A 17,285-nucleotide genomic window follows, 5' to 3' on the forward strand; every position below is an offset into this window, starting at 1 on the left:
AATTTAAACAGCAACAGCTGTGACTCTCTTGTGGCCCAAAAACACTAGAATAGACACCGCCTACGCAATTTTTCTTTTCTTTTCCTTAGGGTCATCCATGGACGATTTTTCTGGGGTTCGATGTGCTCGCGATTCGCTTGGGGAGACACTAGACATAAACTATGACAGAATTGTCTCGTCCAATATTCGACTGGGTCGCAGGCATTTGGACAAATGTCATGTGCTTCACATGATAGAACTTTGGAGAGGCAAATCATGGTTGCCGACAATCTGTGATTCTCGAAATCGCCATTTGCTGTTGATTGAGGTTGTCATTTAGTTTCTCATCCTTGCAAGTCCCTCCTCCACGCTCGACAAGTGTCATGTCGAGATAACCACCCATCCAATGCGACGAGTGTCTTTCTCCGTACCCGATATTTAATGTTATCTAGTTAGCTTTATTAACCACTAACGAACCATTATAATGAAGTGTTTACGTTGCTTGTGGGATAAGCAAAGCCCGAGTCTTGAGTGATCTTCTGCAATGTTGTGTGAACGGAAGGCGTGAGTCATCATCCCATGCAAACGACGGTGCTTAATCTTCTGTGCTAAAGGTGAAAGGGTTGCCATCTTCATTACGTATTTGCCATTCGCTCATCTAAGCAGCTAACAAGGCATTGCCACGATGTCTTCAGCCCGCGGGGCCGGAGACACGAGCGACGGTTGTGGTCCTCTACCGGGGGCGAAGGTGATCCTTGCCGTGGTCGATCATGGCTTGGTGGCTCAATTCAAGGTCTTTTTGTTTAGTGCATTTCAGAATGAAAATGTACTTGTCGAGAGCGCGAAAACTGTCGGGCCATTCACATGTGATCGCCGTCCGACGAATATTTTTGCCTTTAATGAGATGGCGGATCATGTGAAACAACGTCACCGATTTTAAGGGAGTTTTTCTTCTGCAAAAGTTTGTAAAGAATTCTTGCCCAGGCCTTCAATGTGAAAATACCCAAAAAAAAAAAAAAAATTCTAGTATGGATGTCAATTCCGTCTTACACATGTTAATTTGACTTCAATTGAAATCTCTTGACGAACGAATTGCTAATGAAGTCATTCTGGCCACTTTTCATCAAAAATCGCTGATGTGGAAGCCGACCATCCTATATGGCACGGTGGACGCCGACGTGGACAATTTTTTACAAATTTTTTTAGTTTATTAAAATTTTACAAAATTTTGAAATTGTCTTTTTTTTCTTTTCTCTTTCTATTCTTTCTTCTTCTTTTTCCCTTCTCCCTTTGCATGTCACTGAGCCTCGACAATGGCTAGTGACCAACCAAAGGCAAACGCCCGTGAGGTTTGACCATTCCGACTATCGCCGAGGCTTGACCTTGCCTAGATCCTAGTGAAGTCTATCCTCGTCAACGCGGCGAAGGGACAAAAAAAAGAAGAAAGAAAATAAAAAATAAAAAAATATTATAAAAAAAAGTCATAAAAAGTAAGAAAGTTGTTCACGTTGGCACCGGCATCTACGTCGGCGATTGCCGGCCAAACTTTACGAGAATGACTAGATTGACAAATTGTCAAAAGGTTTAGGACTGATAGATTTCGGATTTTTTGGACATCTTTCCCAACCTCTAATCTAATATGAAAAATTGCTAATTCACCTGCTTTTCCTTCGGCCTAGCAAAGTTGTTATTTGGGTACATACACTAGGAGTCCTAAAACTTATCAGAAAAGAGTAATTGAGTCCTAAAATTTTTAGAAACCGCAATCAAGTCCTAAAACTTGTCAAATTAGTACAATCGATTTATTCCTTTAACTCCGTCCAATTCGGCTAAAGAAAAATACTGACATGGCTAATACAAAAAAGATTAGTCCAAAACGACGTTGTTTTGGTCCAAATTTTATTTTTGATATATGTATTAATTGAATTAAATTAAAACTTAATCTTCTAAAAAAAACCAATGAGGGCCTACAAGGCCCTCACAAACTCCCCTCCCTCCCCCGGGCCACAAATGCTGAAAGGGCGGGTGATAGTGGGGTGAGGTTTGACCGGCGACCCTAGCCGACCGCGAGCAAGGGCTTGCACGGATCTAGGCAAGGGTCACCAGCCTTAGCCCAAACCGGGCGAAGGATTGCCGTTGGCTAAGGTGGGGTTGGGCAGCGACTCGCCAATGGCGGCCCTCCACCCAATCCGAGCAAAGGCCGACAACCCTCGCCCGGATCTATGCAAGCCCTTGATTGCTATCAAAGGCCGCCGGCCAACCCTCGCTCCACCATCGCCGACTTTGGGGTGATGACGGTGAGGGCCCTACAAGCCCTCGCTTGTTTTGCTTTTTTTTTTTTAATCTAGTTTTTTTTAAACTTATTTAGTTAATATTTATGTTAAAAATCAAATTTGGGCCAAAACGATGTCATTTTGAACTTATTCTTCTTATTTTAGCTATGTCAGCGGTAAGTAGGAGAGATAAAGTAATAAAAAAAAATCATGTGAGCATTTTCTATTATCCGAATTGGACAGAATTAACAGAGAGATCCGATTGTATCAATTTGATAAGTTTGATTACACTTTTTAAAATTTTCAGAATGCAATTACACTTTCGTGAAATTTTAAGATTTCTAGTCAACATATTATTTAAGTTCGTAACATTTCTATTTGGCAAGTCAAAGAGAGAAAGGCTGGGCTGACGGTGAGAGAGAACGAGAGGGTAGCTACGTACATAGCCTTAAGCACGACCTTGTTCTTGGAGAACAAATGGTTAGAGCTGGGACCCAAAAGTCACTTTTTTGTCCTTTGTGATGCCAATTTACACATTTTCACTAATATATTACGACCATTTTTACCTGTTCTTTTTCATTTTCATCTTTGCACAAATCTTCTTACCTTATTTTGGAGCCCAAGTAATATTCTAAACCTTTGCAATAAAATAAAATAAAAAAGGTAGTTCCTTTTTAAAAACAAGTACAAATAAAAAGGGCTCGATTATTAAAATCGGTGAAATTTTTGGAGTTACATATTCCGGTAAATCTCGATAATTTCACTTCCCAAACATATTCATGGCAAATGACGTTCAGCAAACTAGATGCACGATATGTGAATAATAGTTAAAAAAACGCCGTCGATAGCAATCAATCACGGCAGCACAGCAATGACAGGGTAGGACGCTCAAAGTCATCGACCGCCCAAGCAGCAGGGGAGCAAAATCAAGGTGGAGAGAGTCGATATTCCCAGACAACTCACTGAAGAGCAGAGGAGGCAGTTGGAGTCAAGTTCAGTATTGTTAGCAACTATAAGGAGGATGTTCGAAGAGCAACAAAATGGTTCTAGTTGGGGACTCAATGGGTTGGCGATAGGCGTAGTATGAAAACAACGCAACTATCACGGTCTCTGCCTCATCGAATATTCGAGGGGGTCGAAGGCATTTGGACAAATTTCGTACGTTTCACATGATGATACTTTGGAGAGGCAATGATTGTTGCTCGCAATCTGTGATTCTCGAAATCGTCATTAGCTCTTGATTGAGGTTGTCTTGTCGCTTAGTTCTTATCCCTTGCAAATCCCTCCTCCACGCTCCGCCACCTACCTGTGGGATTCCAACTCCCGCAGAGCGTCGCGTGTCTAGACAACTACCAATCCAAATGCCACGAGCGTTTGCGACCTGATTTTTCTATGTCATCTTCAGTGAGCTTTGCAAGGCAATAATTTAACCATTATCAAAAAGAGCTTTTTACGTTTGCTTATGGGAATAAAGCCAAAGCCCGACCCTTCAGTGATCTTCTGAAACGTTGTGTAACCGTGAACGTAAGACGTGACTCATCTTTCACATGCAATCGATGCTGCTTAAGCTTAATTTTCTGTGCTCAAGGTGAAAGGGAATAGTCTTTTTTTGTTTCATACATTTTCGGTACGAAAATGCCTTTTATCGAGAGAGCGAAAATGGTCATGCAACTCACGAGTGATCGCCGCCCGGCGGAATGCCGGTGAGAGGGGGGATCATTTGAAACGATGTTGCCGATGTCAAGGAGCTCTTTTTCCTACGAAAATATGTAAAGATTTCATGCATGGCCACTAAGCGAACAAAATCGTCGAGACCGGCTTTCGAAAGTGAGATCACTTCTACATATTACACAACACGGTGGAGATCAAGAGCATTGTCAAGCTTCCTCACCTGCCGTAGTTGCAACTTCAACAATCAACGCTAATTAAGTCAAACTTTTCAGCTCAGTGCGTGGGACAACCTTTACTTTTATGTGTCCTCATCTCGAAATGTGCCGCAATCCGAATGAAACATCTCAAAAGCAAATCCAACGGCACGTGCCAAGACGGGATAGGTGCAATCCTCCTATAAATAACCTACCTCGTCCACTTCTCACCATGCAAGAACCGTAGAAAATACTAGAAACTATGTCTCCCAAAGCCATCTTGGTGCTTTTCCTGCTTACGGCGGTGCTCACCACTGCCGCTCTCGCCGACTATGGCAAACCTCAGAAGAAACCACCACCGAAAAAGAAACCTCCAATGGAAGAAACCACCACCCTTGATGAGGAAACCCTGACCAACTTGGATGGCGGTAAGCCTCCCAAGAAGAAGCCCCCACCGAAGAAGAAACCTCCGACGGAAGAAACCACCGCCCTTGCTGAGGAAACCCTGACCACCTTGGACGGTGGCAAGACGAGACCACCACCGAAAAAGAAACCTCCGATGGAAGAAGCGACCACCCTTGAAGAGGAAACCCTGGCCACCTCGGACGGCGGGAGGCCTTACAAGAAGAAGCCACCGCCGAAAAAGAAACCTCCAATGGAAGAAGCCACCGCCCTTGACGAGGAAACCCTGACCACCTCGGACGGCGGCAGGCCTTTCATGAAGAAGCCACCGCCGAAAAAGAAACCTCCAATGGATGAAACCTCTGCCGCCATGGACGGTGGACGTTGAGGACTCCCACAAGCCACCAACCGGCAAACCACCTCACGACCCACCAGCTTCTAACTAATATGGCTCGTGCAGAATGTGGTGTACTAGAATAAGAGGCTTGGATTTAATCACTTCCTCATGCTTTCATGATATCGACATCGTCTCGTTCATGTAATTCGTAAGTCATGTAGTCATGGTTTGTATGGAGTGGGTCTGGTCTGGCCACCTAGATTTGGGACTAGTTAACGTGCATGAGACTTGTATCTATCTTCTAAGCGTCGTAGAGCAACTTCTTATTTGGCATACTCACTCTCCTCATCTTTCTCTTTCTAAGTTAAAATTGCTTGGGCTCTTCTTTTTGTGTTCTGATTCAAGAGGAACGAAGCTATTTTCCTTTGTTGCTATCATGCCCCGAACGTGACAAATTCCCCCACGAAAAATGGGGCGGGACGAGGATAATAAACTTAACTGCTCATGAGTTTCAAAAATTAGAAAGATTCAAGCATGTATGAGTTTCTTCGATTGAACTGTTCACCATATATTTTCGCATTAAAAGTTATGTTCCTGTATAGATGATGACAGATATTGAATTGTGTACGAAAATTGTTGAATAACCGGAAGGGATGGGAATTTATGTTTGTCATTAGGTAAAAATTCTAAGTCACCACATCTCATAAGCAAGGCACAAGTTATGAGTAAGTTTCATATTAGAAGTAGAGGCCGCGGGTGCATTCATCAGGATAGGGCTAAACAGTATTAATTTGGTAAAAGTATGGGTATTTACCAAAAAAAATGTTAAACCTACTCTATAGGATACCAATTTATTCATAAACATTTAATTTGACCAATTTAGTCTCAAACCTTTTGATGACTTGCCAGTGTAATCCATCTTGTCAAATTTTGATCGAAAATCACTAGTTTGGACGCCGAACATCGGACGTGACACCGCATGCACCGACGTAGACAATTTTTGTAATTTTTTTATGATTTTTCCTGATTTTTTTCCCATTTTCCCCCTCTTCTTTTCTTTTTTATTTCGCTTCTCCGCTGTGGTTGGCGGAGGTCACCGGCCAAGGTGAGGGCTGGGATGCCCTCGTCGGGTCTTGGAGGCGCAACCATGCCTAAATCTAGCGAGGGTCACCGGCTACAATCAAAACCGAAAAAAAAAAAAGGAAAAAAAAGACAATCATTAAAAAGTTGTGAAAATTGTTTGTGCCACGTTTTTTTATTTTAAGCCAAAATTGATCGAAAGAACTAAATTGTCTAATCTTCAAAAGGTGAAGGACTAAATTGGTTAAATTAAAAGGTTTATGATTGAATTGGTATCCATACAATTTGTTTAAGATTTTTCTGGTAATTTTCGACTAAAGGTAAAATCTTGATTGGGGAGGTTGGGTACTCTTATCTTAGTCGACCGTGTTGTAAATATACTTTGCGGCTAGATTTACCTATTCCTACTCCTCCTCAGTTCCTTGAGAACTGAAATGCGGGACACTTCCCGACCAAAAAGAAAACGAAACATGTCGATGGGTCCTCACCAAATGTTCACTCCGTGAGATGTCTTTCTCTACATGGGCACCAAAATGGTCATGCGGCCCCAATGCGACCATGCTATCGCTGGCGGACCCCGACCAAATTAGCACATCAATCGACCTGGAGCATGTGCTGGTAAGCTCATGATGAGAAGACGACAATCATCGTACTTCTCATTTTTTGTGGCTCTGCTTGTGATTTCTGGAAATCGATGTCGGGTTGTCCATGCAAAATCGGCCCACGCGCTCCTCACGAACGTGCTCGTGGTGCTTACGAGAAAGGAAAAGTATAGCTTGAAGCGTGTTAAGACATAAACTGCCAGCTTTGGGTCTTTGCATAAGACAGTGTGGATCCTCGACCAATGGACCTTTCTAAATAGGTCATATACGATTCGGGCTTTTTCAAGTCGTGGCGGGTTAATCGATGTATGGACCATACGCACCCACTAGATCGATATATGAACTTTTCCTCATCGAAGCTGGGCCTTATCCTTCTTGATGAATCCATATAATCGATTTGCAACATAGTTAGATGAAGAGCCCAATCATTTCCAATCATGGGTCTGCCTCATCACCTCGAATCTTCCCTTTGTGGAGTATGACATGGTCTCCGTCAGAGTTCTGGCCTCTTCACTCTCTTGAGAAGCGTCCTCGACTAGTTTCTGGGATGATTATCCAAAAAGTCTTAACTTTATTGCACAATGACTGATCTAGTCATACGCTTTTCAATTTGACCAATTTAGTCTTAAATCTTTTGAAAATTTGTCAATTCAATCATTTTGGCTAGGGGTGATTAGTTTCAAGGTGAACGGTTCTTACCTTGGAACAGAGAATCGCCCACTAAAGACCGATTCCGGTTCCGAATAATTGAAATCGAGAACCGCCAATTGGTTCGGTTCGGTTCGGTTTCCGAGTAGGTCCATGGATCTGCTTCTACCAAGTTTCACATGATAAGTTGCTTGTTTCCAGCAAGAAATGAACTGGTCCCACCAAGCTTCTTTTTTTTAGCAAAAAAAAAAAAAAAGACCTCTTTAATGTTGTTTGTTGAAACAACTTCAAACACTTGCAAAGAATACTTGACTTCCCTCTCAGTACTTCGAATAGTGAGTACATTGAAGAAACTAAAAAGGAACAAATGGCATATGGTTTCCTACTTAGAGCAACGGAGGCGACCAAGAGTGAGAGAGGGAGGCGAAGCCGTGAGTCGATGGGAGTTGCTTGAGAGAGTTGAGACGAGACAACTAAGGAGTGAGATTAGGGATTTAGGATTTGGATCCGGATGGGCGGGTGGGCGGTTCCACACATGGAATCGGCAACTAGATTGGCACCCACCGATTCTAGTTTATTGGAAGCGGTTCCGAGCCGGCTCTAGGGCTTTTCCCGAGAATGAAAGAACAAAAAAATAAAATGGATTCATGATTTTAGTTGGAAATTGATGACATATACATTGGCCATTTTATGTGGCACAATAGGTGCACGGATAAATTTTGTAATTTTTTAACTATATTCTAATTCTTTTTTTTTCTTTCTTTTTTTTTTGTCATATTCTTCCCCAAAGGGCCACCGCGCGGTGGGTGCCCGGGGGGGGTGGGGTGAGGGTCACCGGCCATATGTGAGGGCTGTGATGCCATCGACCGTGATCGCAGGTCGTCATGGCCCTCGCCTTGCACAAATCTAGCGAGAAGAAGGTCATCACAATTCTTGTCGGGTCTATGCGAGCCGACAAGGGCCGCGATGGCCTTCACCTCTGTACGAGGTCGGGGTTGTCGTGCCCTTCGCCCCCCACATTTCTAGCTCCACGAGAGCTGCAATGGCTGTAATCTCGTGACCTTTGGGGAAGAAATACAGTAAAAAGGAAAAGAAAGTAAAGGAAAAAATTAAAAATTTAAATAAGTTACAGAACTTATCCCTATCGATCTTGGCTATATCACGTAGGATGGCTAGTGTTCACATCATCGATTTCTGACTAAAAGTGGCAAATTGTCAAAAGGCTTAGAATTAAATTAGCCAAATTAAGGATTTTGGAACCGAATTGACTAATGTACGATAAGTCTATGACATTTTGGATAATTTTTTCGAAATTTCTCCTCATCATCTTTGCTAGGCTATAAAATATAACTTGCACCATAATCTAATATTGATTTTTTCTTTCAAAGAAGATGATTATACTATCAATTTTATGTGCGTATCAGGGTTAGAAGTCACGAGCTCAGTTACTTATGATCCCCTTTCAACTTTTTTGGGGCTTTCCTCTGATTATTCACAATGGTTTCAAGTACCCTTAACCCAACTTAGCAATCCTTACGTAGAATAAAGTCCTATTGAAATATGTCAATAGTAGTGGCTTTAAAGGGGAAAAGTATCAAAAAAGTCATAAACCTATTGCATTAATGTCAATTCAGTCCTAAACCTGTTTTTGGTGCCAATTCAGTTATAAACCTTTTGTATTTGTGTCATTTAAGTCCTAAACCTTTTATTAGTGCCAATTCAATCCTAAGCCTTTTGTATTTGTGTCATTTAAGTCTTAAACATTTTATTAGTGTCAATTCAGTCCTAAACCTTTTACAATAGTGCCAATTTAGTCCTAAAAATTTTGCATTTATGCCAATTGACTCAATTTGGCCAATTTTGATTGAAAATCACTGACATGGATGTCAATTATCCTACGTAGCACGGTTGGCGCTAACGTGGATATTTTTTTAATATTTTTTTGATATTTTAAATAATTTGTAAATATAATTTTGAAAAAAAACAAAAAAAATGCTTAAAAAATTATTTAAAATATTAAAATAATATTAAAAAAATCCAAGTTAGCGCTAGTTGTGCCATATAGGACAACCAATGTCCACGTCAGCGATTTTCGATCAAAATCGGCCGAATTAACTCAATTGGTATAAATATAAAAGATTTAGGACTAAATTGGCAACAATATAGAAGGTTTATGACTAAATTAACATCAATAAAATGTTTAAGACTTAATTGGCATCAATGCAAAAGGTTTAGGACTAAATTGGTACAAAAAAAAGGTTTAGGACTGAATTGACACTAATGCAATAGGTTAAGGACTTTTTTGACACTTATCCCGACTTTAAAGAGGTAACAATAATTATGGACAAAAGAATAAAGTACCAAAACTTGTCATAGAAATGCATTGAATTGAAAGTTTTCAAACTTAATCGTATTATCATGACAAGTTTTAGGATTTTGATTGTGCTTATCTCAAACAATTACTACATCATAGACCGAGTTCTTATATGTTGGATCTATTGTACGTCAAGGATAGTAGGAAGTTATAGCTCATGTTGATTATTAGAAATCTTCAACGCCTCTTTGAAGTTATACAAATAAATCCTAAAGCTCTCATCATTTACGCACTCTGTATTCGTTACTTCGTTGGTAACATTCTTATAGCGGGGATTAGGCATAAGGCACATACTAAGTTCTCCATAGCACCAAATTAAACAGCCAACATTAAGTTTGGGTAGCTAGAGGTGATCATGAGCAAAGCCGCTGGCCTATGCCTTAGAAGTCCAAGAGGAAAATGTACGAGCTTGGGCAAAAGTGTCAAAAAAGTCCAAAACCTATTGGATTAGTGCTAATTTAGTCCTAAATCTTTTATTAATACCAATTCAGTCCTAAATCTTGTTACATTTGCGCCAATTGAGTCTACCGGGCTAATTTTGGCTTAAAATCGTTGACATAGACATTTGTTATCCTACGTGGCACGGCTGGCATTGACATCGCTATTTTTTAAATATTTTTAATGATTTCTTGGGTTTTTATTTTTTTTCTTTTTATTTTTTGTGCGTTTTTTTTTTTATCGAGGGCCAACAAGGGTTGTCAATTGACCTACCGACTCCGGGCGAGGGTCCTTGACCCTCGCTAGGTCCGGACAAGGGCCGTGACACCCTCGTCCGTGGCTGGGCAAGGAGCATTGCGGCCTCACCTATGCCCCACCGTGGCTGCAAAGCCCTCACTAGGTCTTCGCCTGGGGTCAGCAATGGTAGGTCGGTGACCCTCGCCAACACTTAATAAAAAGGAAAAAAAGTACGTAAAGGAAAGAGAAAAAATATGAAGATAAATCACGTCGGCATTTGTCATGCCACATGGGATGACCAGCGTTTATGTCAGCGATTTTCAGAAAAATCAGCTACATGGACTCAATTGACACATATGCAAAAGGTTTAGGACTAATTGGCATCAATAAAATGTTAATGACTGACTTGGCACAAATGCATTACGTTTAAGACTTTTATTTCACTTTTCCCGAAAATGTTGATGTGTGGTTTACATTTCCCATCGATGGGAAGGCGCGAGAGACTTAGAGGGCCCCCAAAAAATTAGAGGGTTTTTACAATTTGAGTCCGTATTTTATTGATAGTTTGGGTTGTGTCAATGAACAACTATCGTTATATATAATCTCTTTCTCTTGTAATTGAGGGTTGCAACATAGAGGTGAGGGGTGCTAATTATAGAAGAATCCTTTGTTGGATGTAGCCCTAATTTAAGGGCGAACCGTGATAATTTTTATATTTCAATTTTTCTTTCTCGCATTTACTCTTTATTTCATTGTGTTCGTGCGCCTAATCTTAATAGAAAAAACTCGTCTCTTTGGTAGGGAACGATCTTAATGGTATCTTTGTAGAACAGTTTCAAAATCACGTCTCCAGTTCTCTTTCAATGCATATATATTATCCACGTGATCTAGATCGAGTTGACCCATCGTTGATAGTTGAATCCAACTCCGTAGCTGGCAACGGCGAATGGTGGTGAACATGAAGTAGAGAAATGACAGAAAGTGCCCGACGGCTGCTACGTAGAACGTGTGGCGTGGCCCAAAAGTTAAGAATCCTTCCAACCATGTGGTCGCAAGAACCACGGCACTTAGAATTCATGTTAATCATACGAAAACACAATTACCAGTCAACAGTAGTTCAAAAAGCGCCCCCGAGCAACGTTGAATTCACAGAAGAAATGGTCCCCAAGATTTTGATTTCCAACCTGTAAGAACTTTCCGGGAAGCAGATGTGAACATGGTCATGAGTCCAGTGGCGTTGAAAGCACTAGATGGTCAATCCACGTTTCAGAGAACGTCGACATCTTTGACAATAAAACCTTAAATTACAAAGCTCCGCCACTCATCGTGTCTTATATTAACTACTACTAGCGTGACATATCTTCAAACTCCGCCACAGAAAAACGAACCCAACAGAAGGAAAGAAGAAACCAATAATTCATACTTCGACATATCTTTTTCCTGTGCAGCTCGAGGGACCAAAAAAAAAAAAAAAAGAAAGGGAAATATCATGGAAAACCCTCAAAAGGCGAAAGAAGATGAAGAAAAAGGAGGATCGGTTCGCTACCGAGGAGTGAGGCGACGGCCGTGGGGGAAGTTTGCAGCCGAGATTCGAGATTCGTCGAGGCATGGAGCTCGTCTGTGGCTCGGGACGTTCGATTCCGCGGAAGAAGCTGCTAGGGCTTACGACCGTGCCGCAATACGGTTGAGGGGTAACCAAGCTGTTATCAACTTTCCCAGCGAGGACTACACTCGTGGGGCGGAATCTACACATCCTCCGGAGCAAACGCCGTCTTCGTCTGTGGATTACGGGGAGAGTTCTCTTCGAGAGAGAAGTGTTTCCAGTGAGAAAGCAAAAGAAGTTTTCGAGTTCGAGTGCTTGGATGATAAGGTTCTTGAGGATCTCCTTGAACAAGAAGAGGGGAAAAACAAGTGAATGGGTAAAGTTTTAAGTACTCTCCCTCTCTCTCTCCCCTTCCTGATGACCATTGCCAGCGATGGTCATACCAGTTCTGGCAACGGAAGTGTGCGAGTGTCTTGGATCGATGAACTAGTAATTTCGATTCCGGTTGGAGCCTTTTGGCGTGTAATTAAGCCAGATCTACTTCTGACTTCACTTTGGGTGATTAGGGTTTGTGTGGTGACTGCTAATTAGCGTGGAAAAACTGCAAAATTGAAGGTAAAATGGCAACGGATCAATCTAAAATACTTCAAAATGTTCAGTGTTTGGTTGAATCATATTATGACACTCTGAATTTGAGGAATGCCCTAGTCTAAAAGCCACTTGCAAGTGTTTTTTGGTGCATCAAGAGACATAATCTTGATGAGCTTTTTTTTTTATATATATATATATATTTAGGCATTAGATAATGCATTGCTTGGAAGAGTTACTTGCATCCTTAGATTAAATCTTGCAAAGACAGGCATACATCTTCTTATTTTCTGTCAGTAAGAGATGCTGTTTTGTGGGAGTTTTTAACCAGTTCTTGAGGTGGGGAAAAACCCACTAGCTCTAGGTCATTGCATTGATGTATTTCCATTCCTATGTCCTTTGCAAATGCAAGTTAATGGAGGATAAATTTTGCACAATCAACGCATTGTTGGACAGTGACAAAGTTATTTAAGAGGAGCCCAAACACACATATTCTCATTACCAAAAGATCTTAGGCACAGCTGGAGAAAAGAGTTGTGTAGTTTGTTCTTGATGTTTGATTGCAGCAACTTTCCAGCTGAGGAAAATCAATACTGGTGTTGGACACAAATCGAATGGTAGTTCAGGCGGATGGACCAAATGCCAGCTTTAAATTCCTTTTTGATGCAGCTGAGGAGCCACTCTCAAACCCTTATAGTGATGGGGTTAAAAGAGCTGGTAGAGAGAGGAAACATTCATTCATCCCCAGCTGCATTAATCACCACTATATACCTTAGTTTAAGAGATCTCCAAATGAAACTTATGGAGATCCAGATCCGACTAGATGCTAAGAAGGTTTACATAAATCTGCTGAAAGATTGCATGGATAAATTTCATGGAAAATCTTATCTTAATGATATTAAGGCAGAATGAATCATTAAATGAGTGAAAATTGCATTCTCTAGCAGGTGCAAGAGCGGTAGGGATTTAAGAGGGAACAGTTTCCATGTTTACCTGCACAATCTGGGCTTTTGTCTTAGTGATTAGAATGACTTTCTTTCCAAAACGAAGGCCATTGATGCTCTCCCAAAAGTGGATTTGATGTCGCTGGTGCAGTAAACATGAAGAGCTCTTAGGTGATCCGGATGGATACGAGCTCGAAGCATATGAGTCATCAATGTTCGTACGTGACATGATCTGAGGTTAGAATGTATATGGACTCGCACATGGACACGGTGCATCCAAGAAATTCTAGGCATTTCTCATTCTTATGGACAAAATGGTTGTTTTGATTATATCTCGACCTTTGTTTTTTGTTTATGATTAATGGGTTGTTTCTATTGTATCTTGACCTTCGATTTTTGTTTCTAAATCTAGACTTTTTCTTTATAACAGCGAGGAGCATCCGTAACGTCCTTATTTACACTAATCGTGGCAGGTAAATCCCTCACTGGATGTTAGGAGCATCCTCACCCCTAATTCCAAATAAGTTCAAGCAATGCAAGCCTGAAGATTCGCAATCACACCATATAGGTGGAATTGAAGCAACACCACCAACTGTGCTACACCCCATGGGGCCTAAATCTAGACTTTTCTACTCTTGAATCTAGCAACAAACTTACCCCTATAAAGGTCGTTTTGGGTTCTTCGAATAGAAAAAGGCATTCCAATTGTAATTCTCGGTGTTGGGTCTTTGGAAATAGTTGAAACCCTAAAGTTATCCTCACAAATTGGTCAGTTTATGTGGGGAACTCTTATAAAATCTCCAATATGATTACATTGTCCAATTGTCTACTTGTATTGCCCAGCCAAAACTAGTAAATAAATTGTTTTTTCATCATTTATCCTTTGCTTAATGGCATTGCTCTTCAGGTTGAGGCATATAAATGCTCCAAACGGTTCCCCTTCTTGAACCTTCCTTTCATTGTAAAACAATTTGAACAACAAATGTTCAAGTGACTAACCCAAATTAAAGAATCACCAAATCAAGTGAGTAATCTAGCAGATCAAAGGCTAATAGAAATCAGCACAATACTATTTGAAAATTTCTCATTCTTGGTTATCCTACATGTGATAACAAATTTTGTGCCTATAATCAACAAAAATTACAACAAGAAGCTCCAAAATCGTATACCACAAGCATCAAACAACTCAATGAAAATAGTAGTATGTTGTAGATTTGCCTAACAGACCGTGCATATCGACTGTTTTCTATGTCGAAATTGCTTTAGTGGATATATGAGATTGTCAAATTGTGCTGTAGCAAATATATGAGATGCAATTCCTACCTTCCGTGGACACATACAAGAAAGAACACTTTATAAGGTGACATTAGGATTAAGACATAAAAAGAAGCACTTACCCGCGACATTTGGGACCACTTGCCATAGCAAAAGAGGCTACAAAGCAAAAGCATTTCGGGCGGGTCATTAGTTCAAAATGTGTGATTATTAAGAGATTGTCAAAGTAGACAAATTAGGTTGAGATTCAAAGAATAATTCGAGGTTTCTAATAATTCGGTGAAGGATCGTGATATCAACTGGCTGCTACTTTTCAACAGAGAAGAACAAGTGTGATTTGACTACCTCCTTTGGCTTAAAACTTTCAAAACAGCCTCCGTGAAGAGGGGAAATCACCAAATCTCCGGTGTAATCATGGTGATGGACAACCCAACATTTGATTAACGAGAACATAGAACAGCCATTTCATTTCGTCTTCTCTTTCTCTTCGTTTTCAAGAAGTTCATCTAGCAACTTATCGTCCAAGCACTCAAATTCCACTACCCGTTCATCGCGGCCTCGGGCGCTTTTGCCTCGCTTCTTCGGCGACAAAGAAACAGAAGAAGGCGGCGGCGGCGGCGGCGGCAAAGAACTAGCACCCTTACATCCTAGAGGGAATTCATTAGGGAAATTGAGGATAGCAGCGTGACCTCTCATGGCGTACGCAGCACGGTCGTAGGCCCGAGCCGCCTCATTGGCCGTGCTGAAAGTCCCAAGCCAGACTCGAGCGCCATGCCTCGTGGAGTCGCGGATCTCGGCCGCGAATTTCCCCCACGGCCGCCTCCGGACGCCTCTATATCGCACTTCAGGTACTCCATCTCCTCCTCCTCCTCCTCCTCCTCCTCCTCCTTCAGGTTCGATCTTTCCTTTCGGCTTCTCGTCGTCCATGTGTGTCTTCATTCCATATTTCGTTCTCGATCACATTTGAAATTTATACAACGAGTTTACGAGCAATCGAGATGAACATGTCAACGCACGAGGTGGCTGAGAACAGTGAGCACGTCCCTAGAAAGAGCTAAAAAGGAAGCCATCGACGGCTTTTGCTTTTTGCTTTCCGGTGCAATGTACCCGAAAGGTGGCGGCTTTGGGAAGATCCCCTTTTAAATTCTTTCCGTGCGTCCCTTCAATTCTTAAAAATTGTTGGACTTTTCAGCAGCATGTCTAGATTAATGATGCCATGGAGATTAGGGCGATTAATCCTGGTTAATCCCTCCCAAATTGAACAATTAGGACATTCTGTAGGGACATCTTTGTCAAAACCCTCGAATGAAAATTTGATCTTTTGGTCCTTTAGACTACGATCTTCTTACTTTATGTCTTGAAAATCCATGTATTTCTCCCTTGTTCTTTTTTTTTCCAAAGTTGGGTTTAGACTCTTTTTCATTTTATTTCTTGCGATTATTCTCGTTAAGCCGACGAGTGGTGTCTTATCTGACAATGCCGGCGAGGTTTGCTAGCATTTACGGAGATTAGTCAATCCTAAAGTTATGATTCGACATTTTTAAATTTTAATAGAGGATCGAAGACCAAAATTTAGTAGCTGGGAAAAACGGTCCACATCTCAGATTTGCACGCCTCCTAGTCTTCTAGATCCCCGTATCAAATTGCCATTTTGCTTATGTTTTGCCAAATGATAGTTCATTTCAGTCGGGCAAAATCCACTATATTTAGATATATACGTACAAAAGAATACCTGACCTCATGACTTTACAAAAGAAAAATAGCACTGAAACCGCCAACGGCCGCTGGGGCCACATCTTGATTGCCGGCGGCTTGAAACCGCCGGTCCGGCCAAGGTTATTGTTGATAAAAAAAAAATAGAAAATTGCCTTCAAAGCCTCTTTGTAAAGAAATTAGCATTTTCGCAAACCCTTTAGGTTGAAGGCATTTGCATTTTTTCAAAGCCCATTTTAAAAGCTGAACCAGACGCACACCGAGTATACCTCCAACTTTCATTTAAACATATAGGAACTCCCCTGTTAATGAAATTTCACGATCAATTTTTCTACCGCCCTCAATTTGCTATATTTCTTCTCTTCACCTTTCACAAAATGTGAAGCATTAAAATAGTAATCAGCGTTGTCGAGTTACGAAATTATCTATGTGGCGTGCTTGTAGTGCCACATGGAGTCTTGTCGAAGAAAAAGGGCAAATAAAAAAAAAGATAAAAGAATTCACTTAATACACGTATTCACCTAAATTTTTGGACTATGTTTGGTTGTCGGGATATAAACTAGGATAAAATATTTTATCCTATCCTATGCTTGGCAACTGTTTAGGATAGAAAAAAGAGAGGATATAGTCGGGATAAAATAATCCTAGGGGAGGAGGTGTGATAGACTAGGATAGGATTTCTCAAAATAAATGACACGAGGAGAATGTAATTTTTCTCACAACCACCGCCTCTCCTCCGCATTGGCCGCCTCTCCGTCGCGTCGAGCCGCTTCTCTAGCATGGCAACCGCCTCTCTAGCGATGGTGAGTGTCAAGTGGGCCGCCTCTTCGGCGACACCAGGCTGGGATCTTTAGCCGCAAAGCTGGGCATTTCAGTAACCTTATTCTTTAATTGATTATTTGACATTATATGAGATGACATTTCTCATTTTTTAACCGCTTGAACCTTTCCAATATTTGAAGGAGTATCGATATATTATGAAGAATT

At 41.1% G+C, this 17,285-nt stretch overlaps 2 protein-coding genes across 2 annotated transcripts; one reads left to right on the plus strand and one right to left on the minus strand.

Moving 5' to 3' along the window:
- The first annotated feature begins 11,651 nt into the window (after positions 1-11,651).
- LOC115743315 (ethylene-responsive transcription factor ERF098-like) lies at positions 11,652-12,187 on the plus strand. The gene has a single exon (XM_030678038.2). It carries the CDS (start codon positions 11,725-11,727, stop codon positions 12,148-12,150), a length of 426 nt encoding a protein of 141 aa, XP_030533898.1. The 5' UTR covers positions 11,652-11,724; the 3' UTR covers positions 12,151-12,187.
- Positions 12,188-14,993: 2,806 nt separating this feature from the next.
- Positions 14,994-15,512, minus strand: LOC115743275 (ethylene-responsive transcription factor ERF096-like). Its single transcript, XM_030678001.2, has one exon. It carries the CDS (start codon positions 15,510-15,512, stop codon positions 15,051-15,053), a length of 462 nt encoding a protein of 153 aa, XP_030533861.1. The 3' UTR covers positions 14,994-15,050.
- Positions 15,513-17,285: the final 1,773 nt, after the last annotated feature.

This window comes from Rhodamnia argentea, chromosome 1 (assembly GCF_020921035.1).
Source record: "Rhodamnia argentea isolate NSW1041297 chromosome 1, ASM2092103v1, whole genome shotgun sequence".
NCBI lineage: Eukaryota > Viridiplantae > Streptophyta > Magnoliopsida > Myrtales > Myrtaceae > Rhodamnia > Rhodamnia argentea.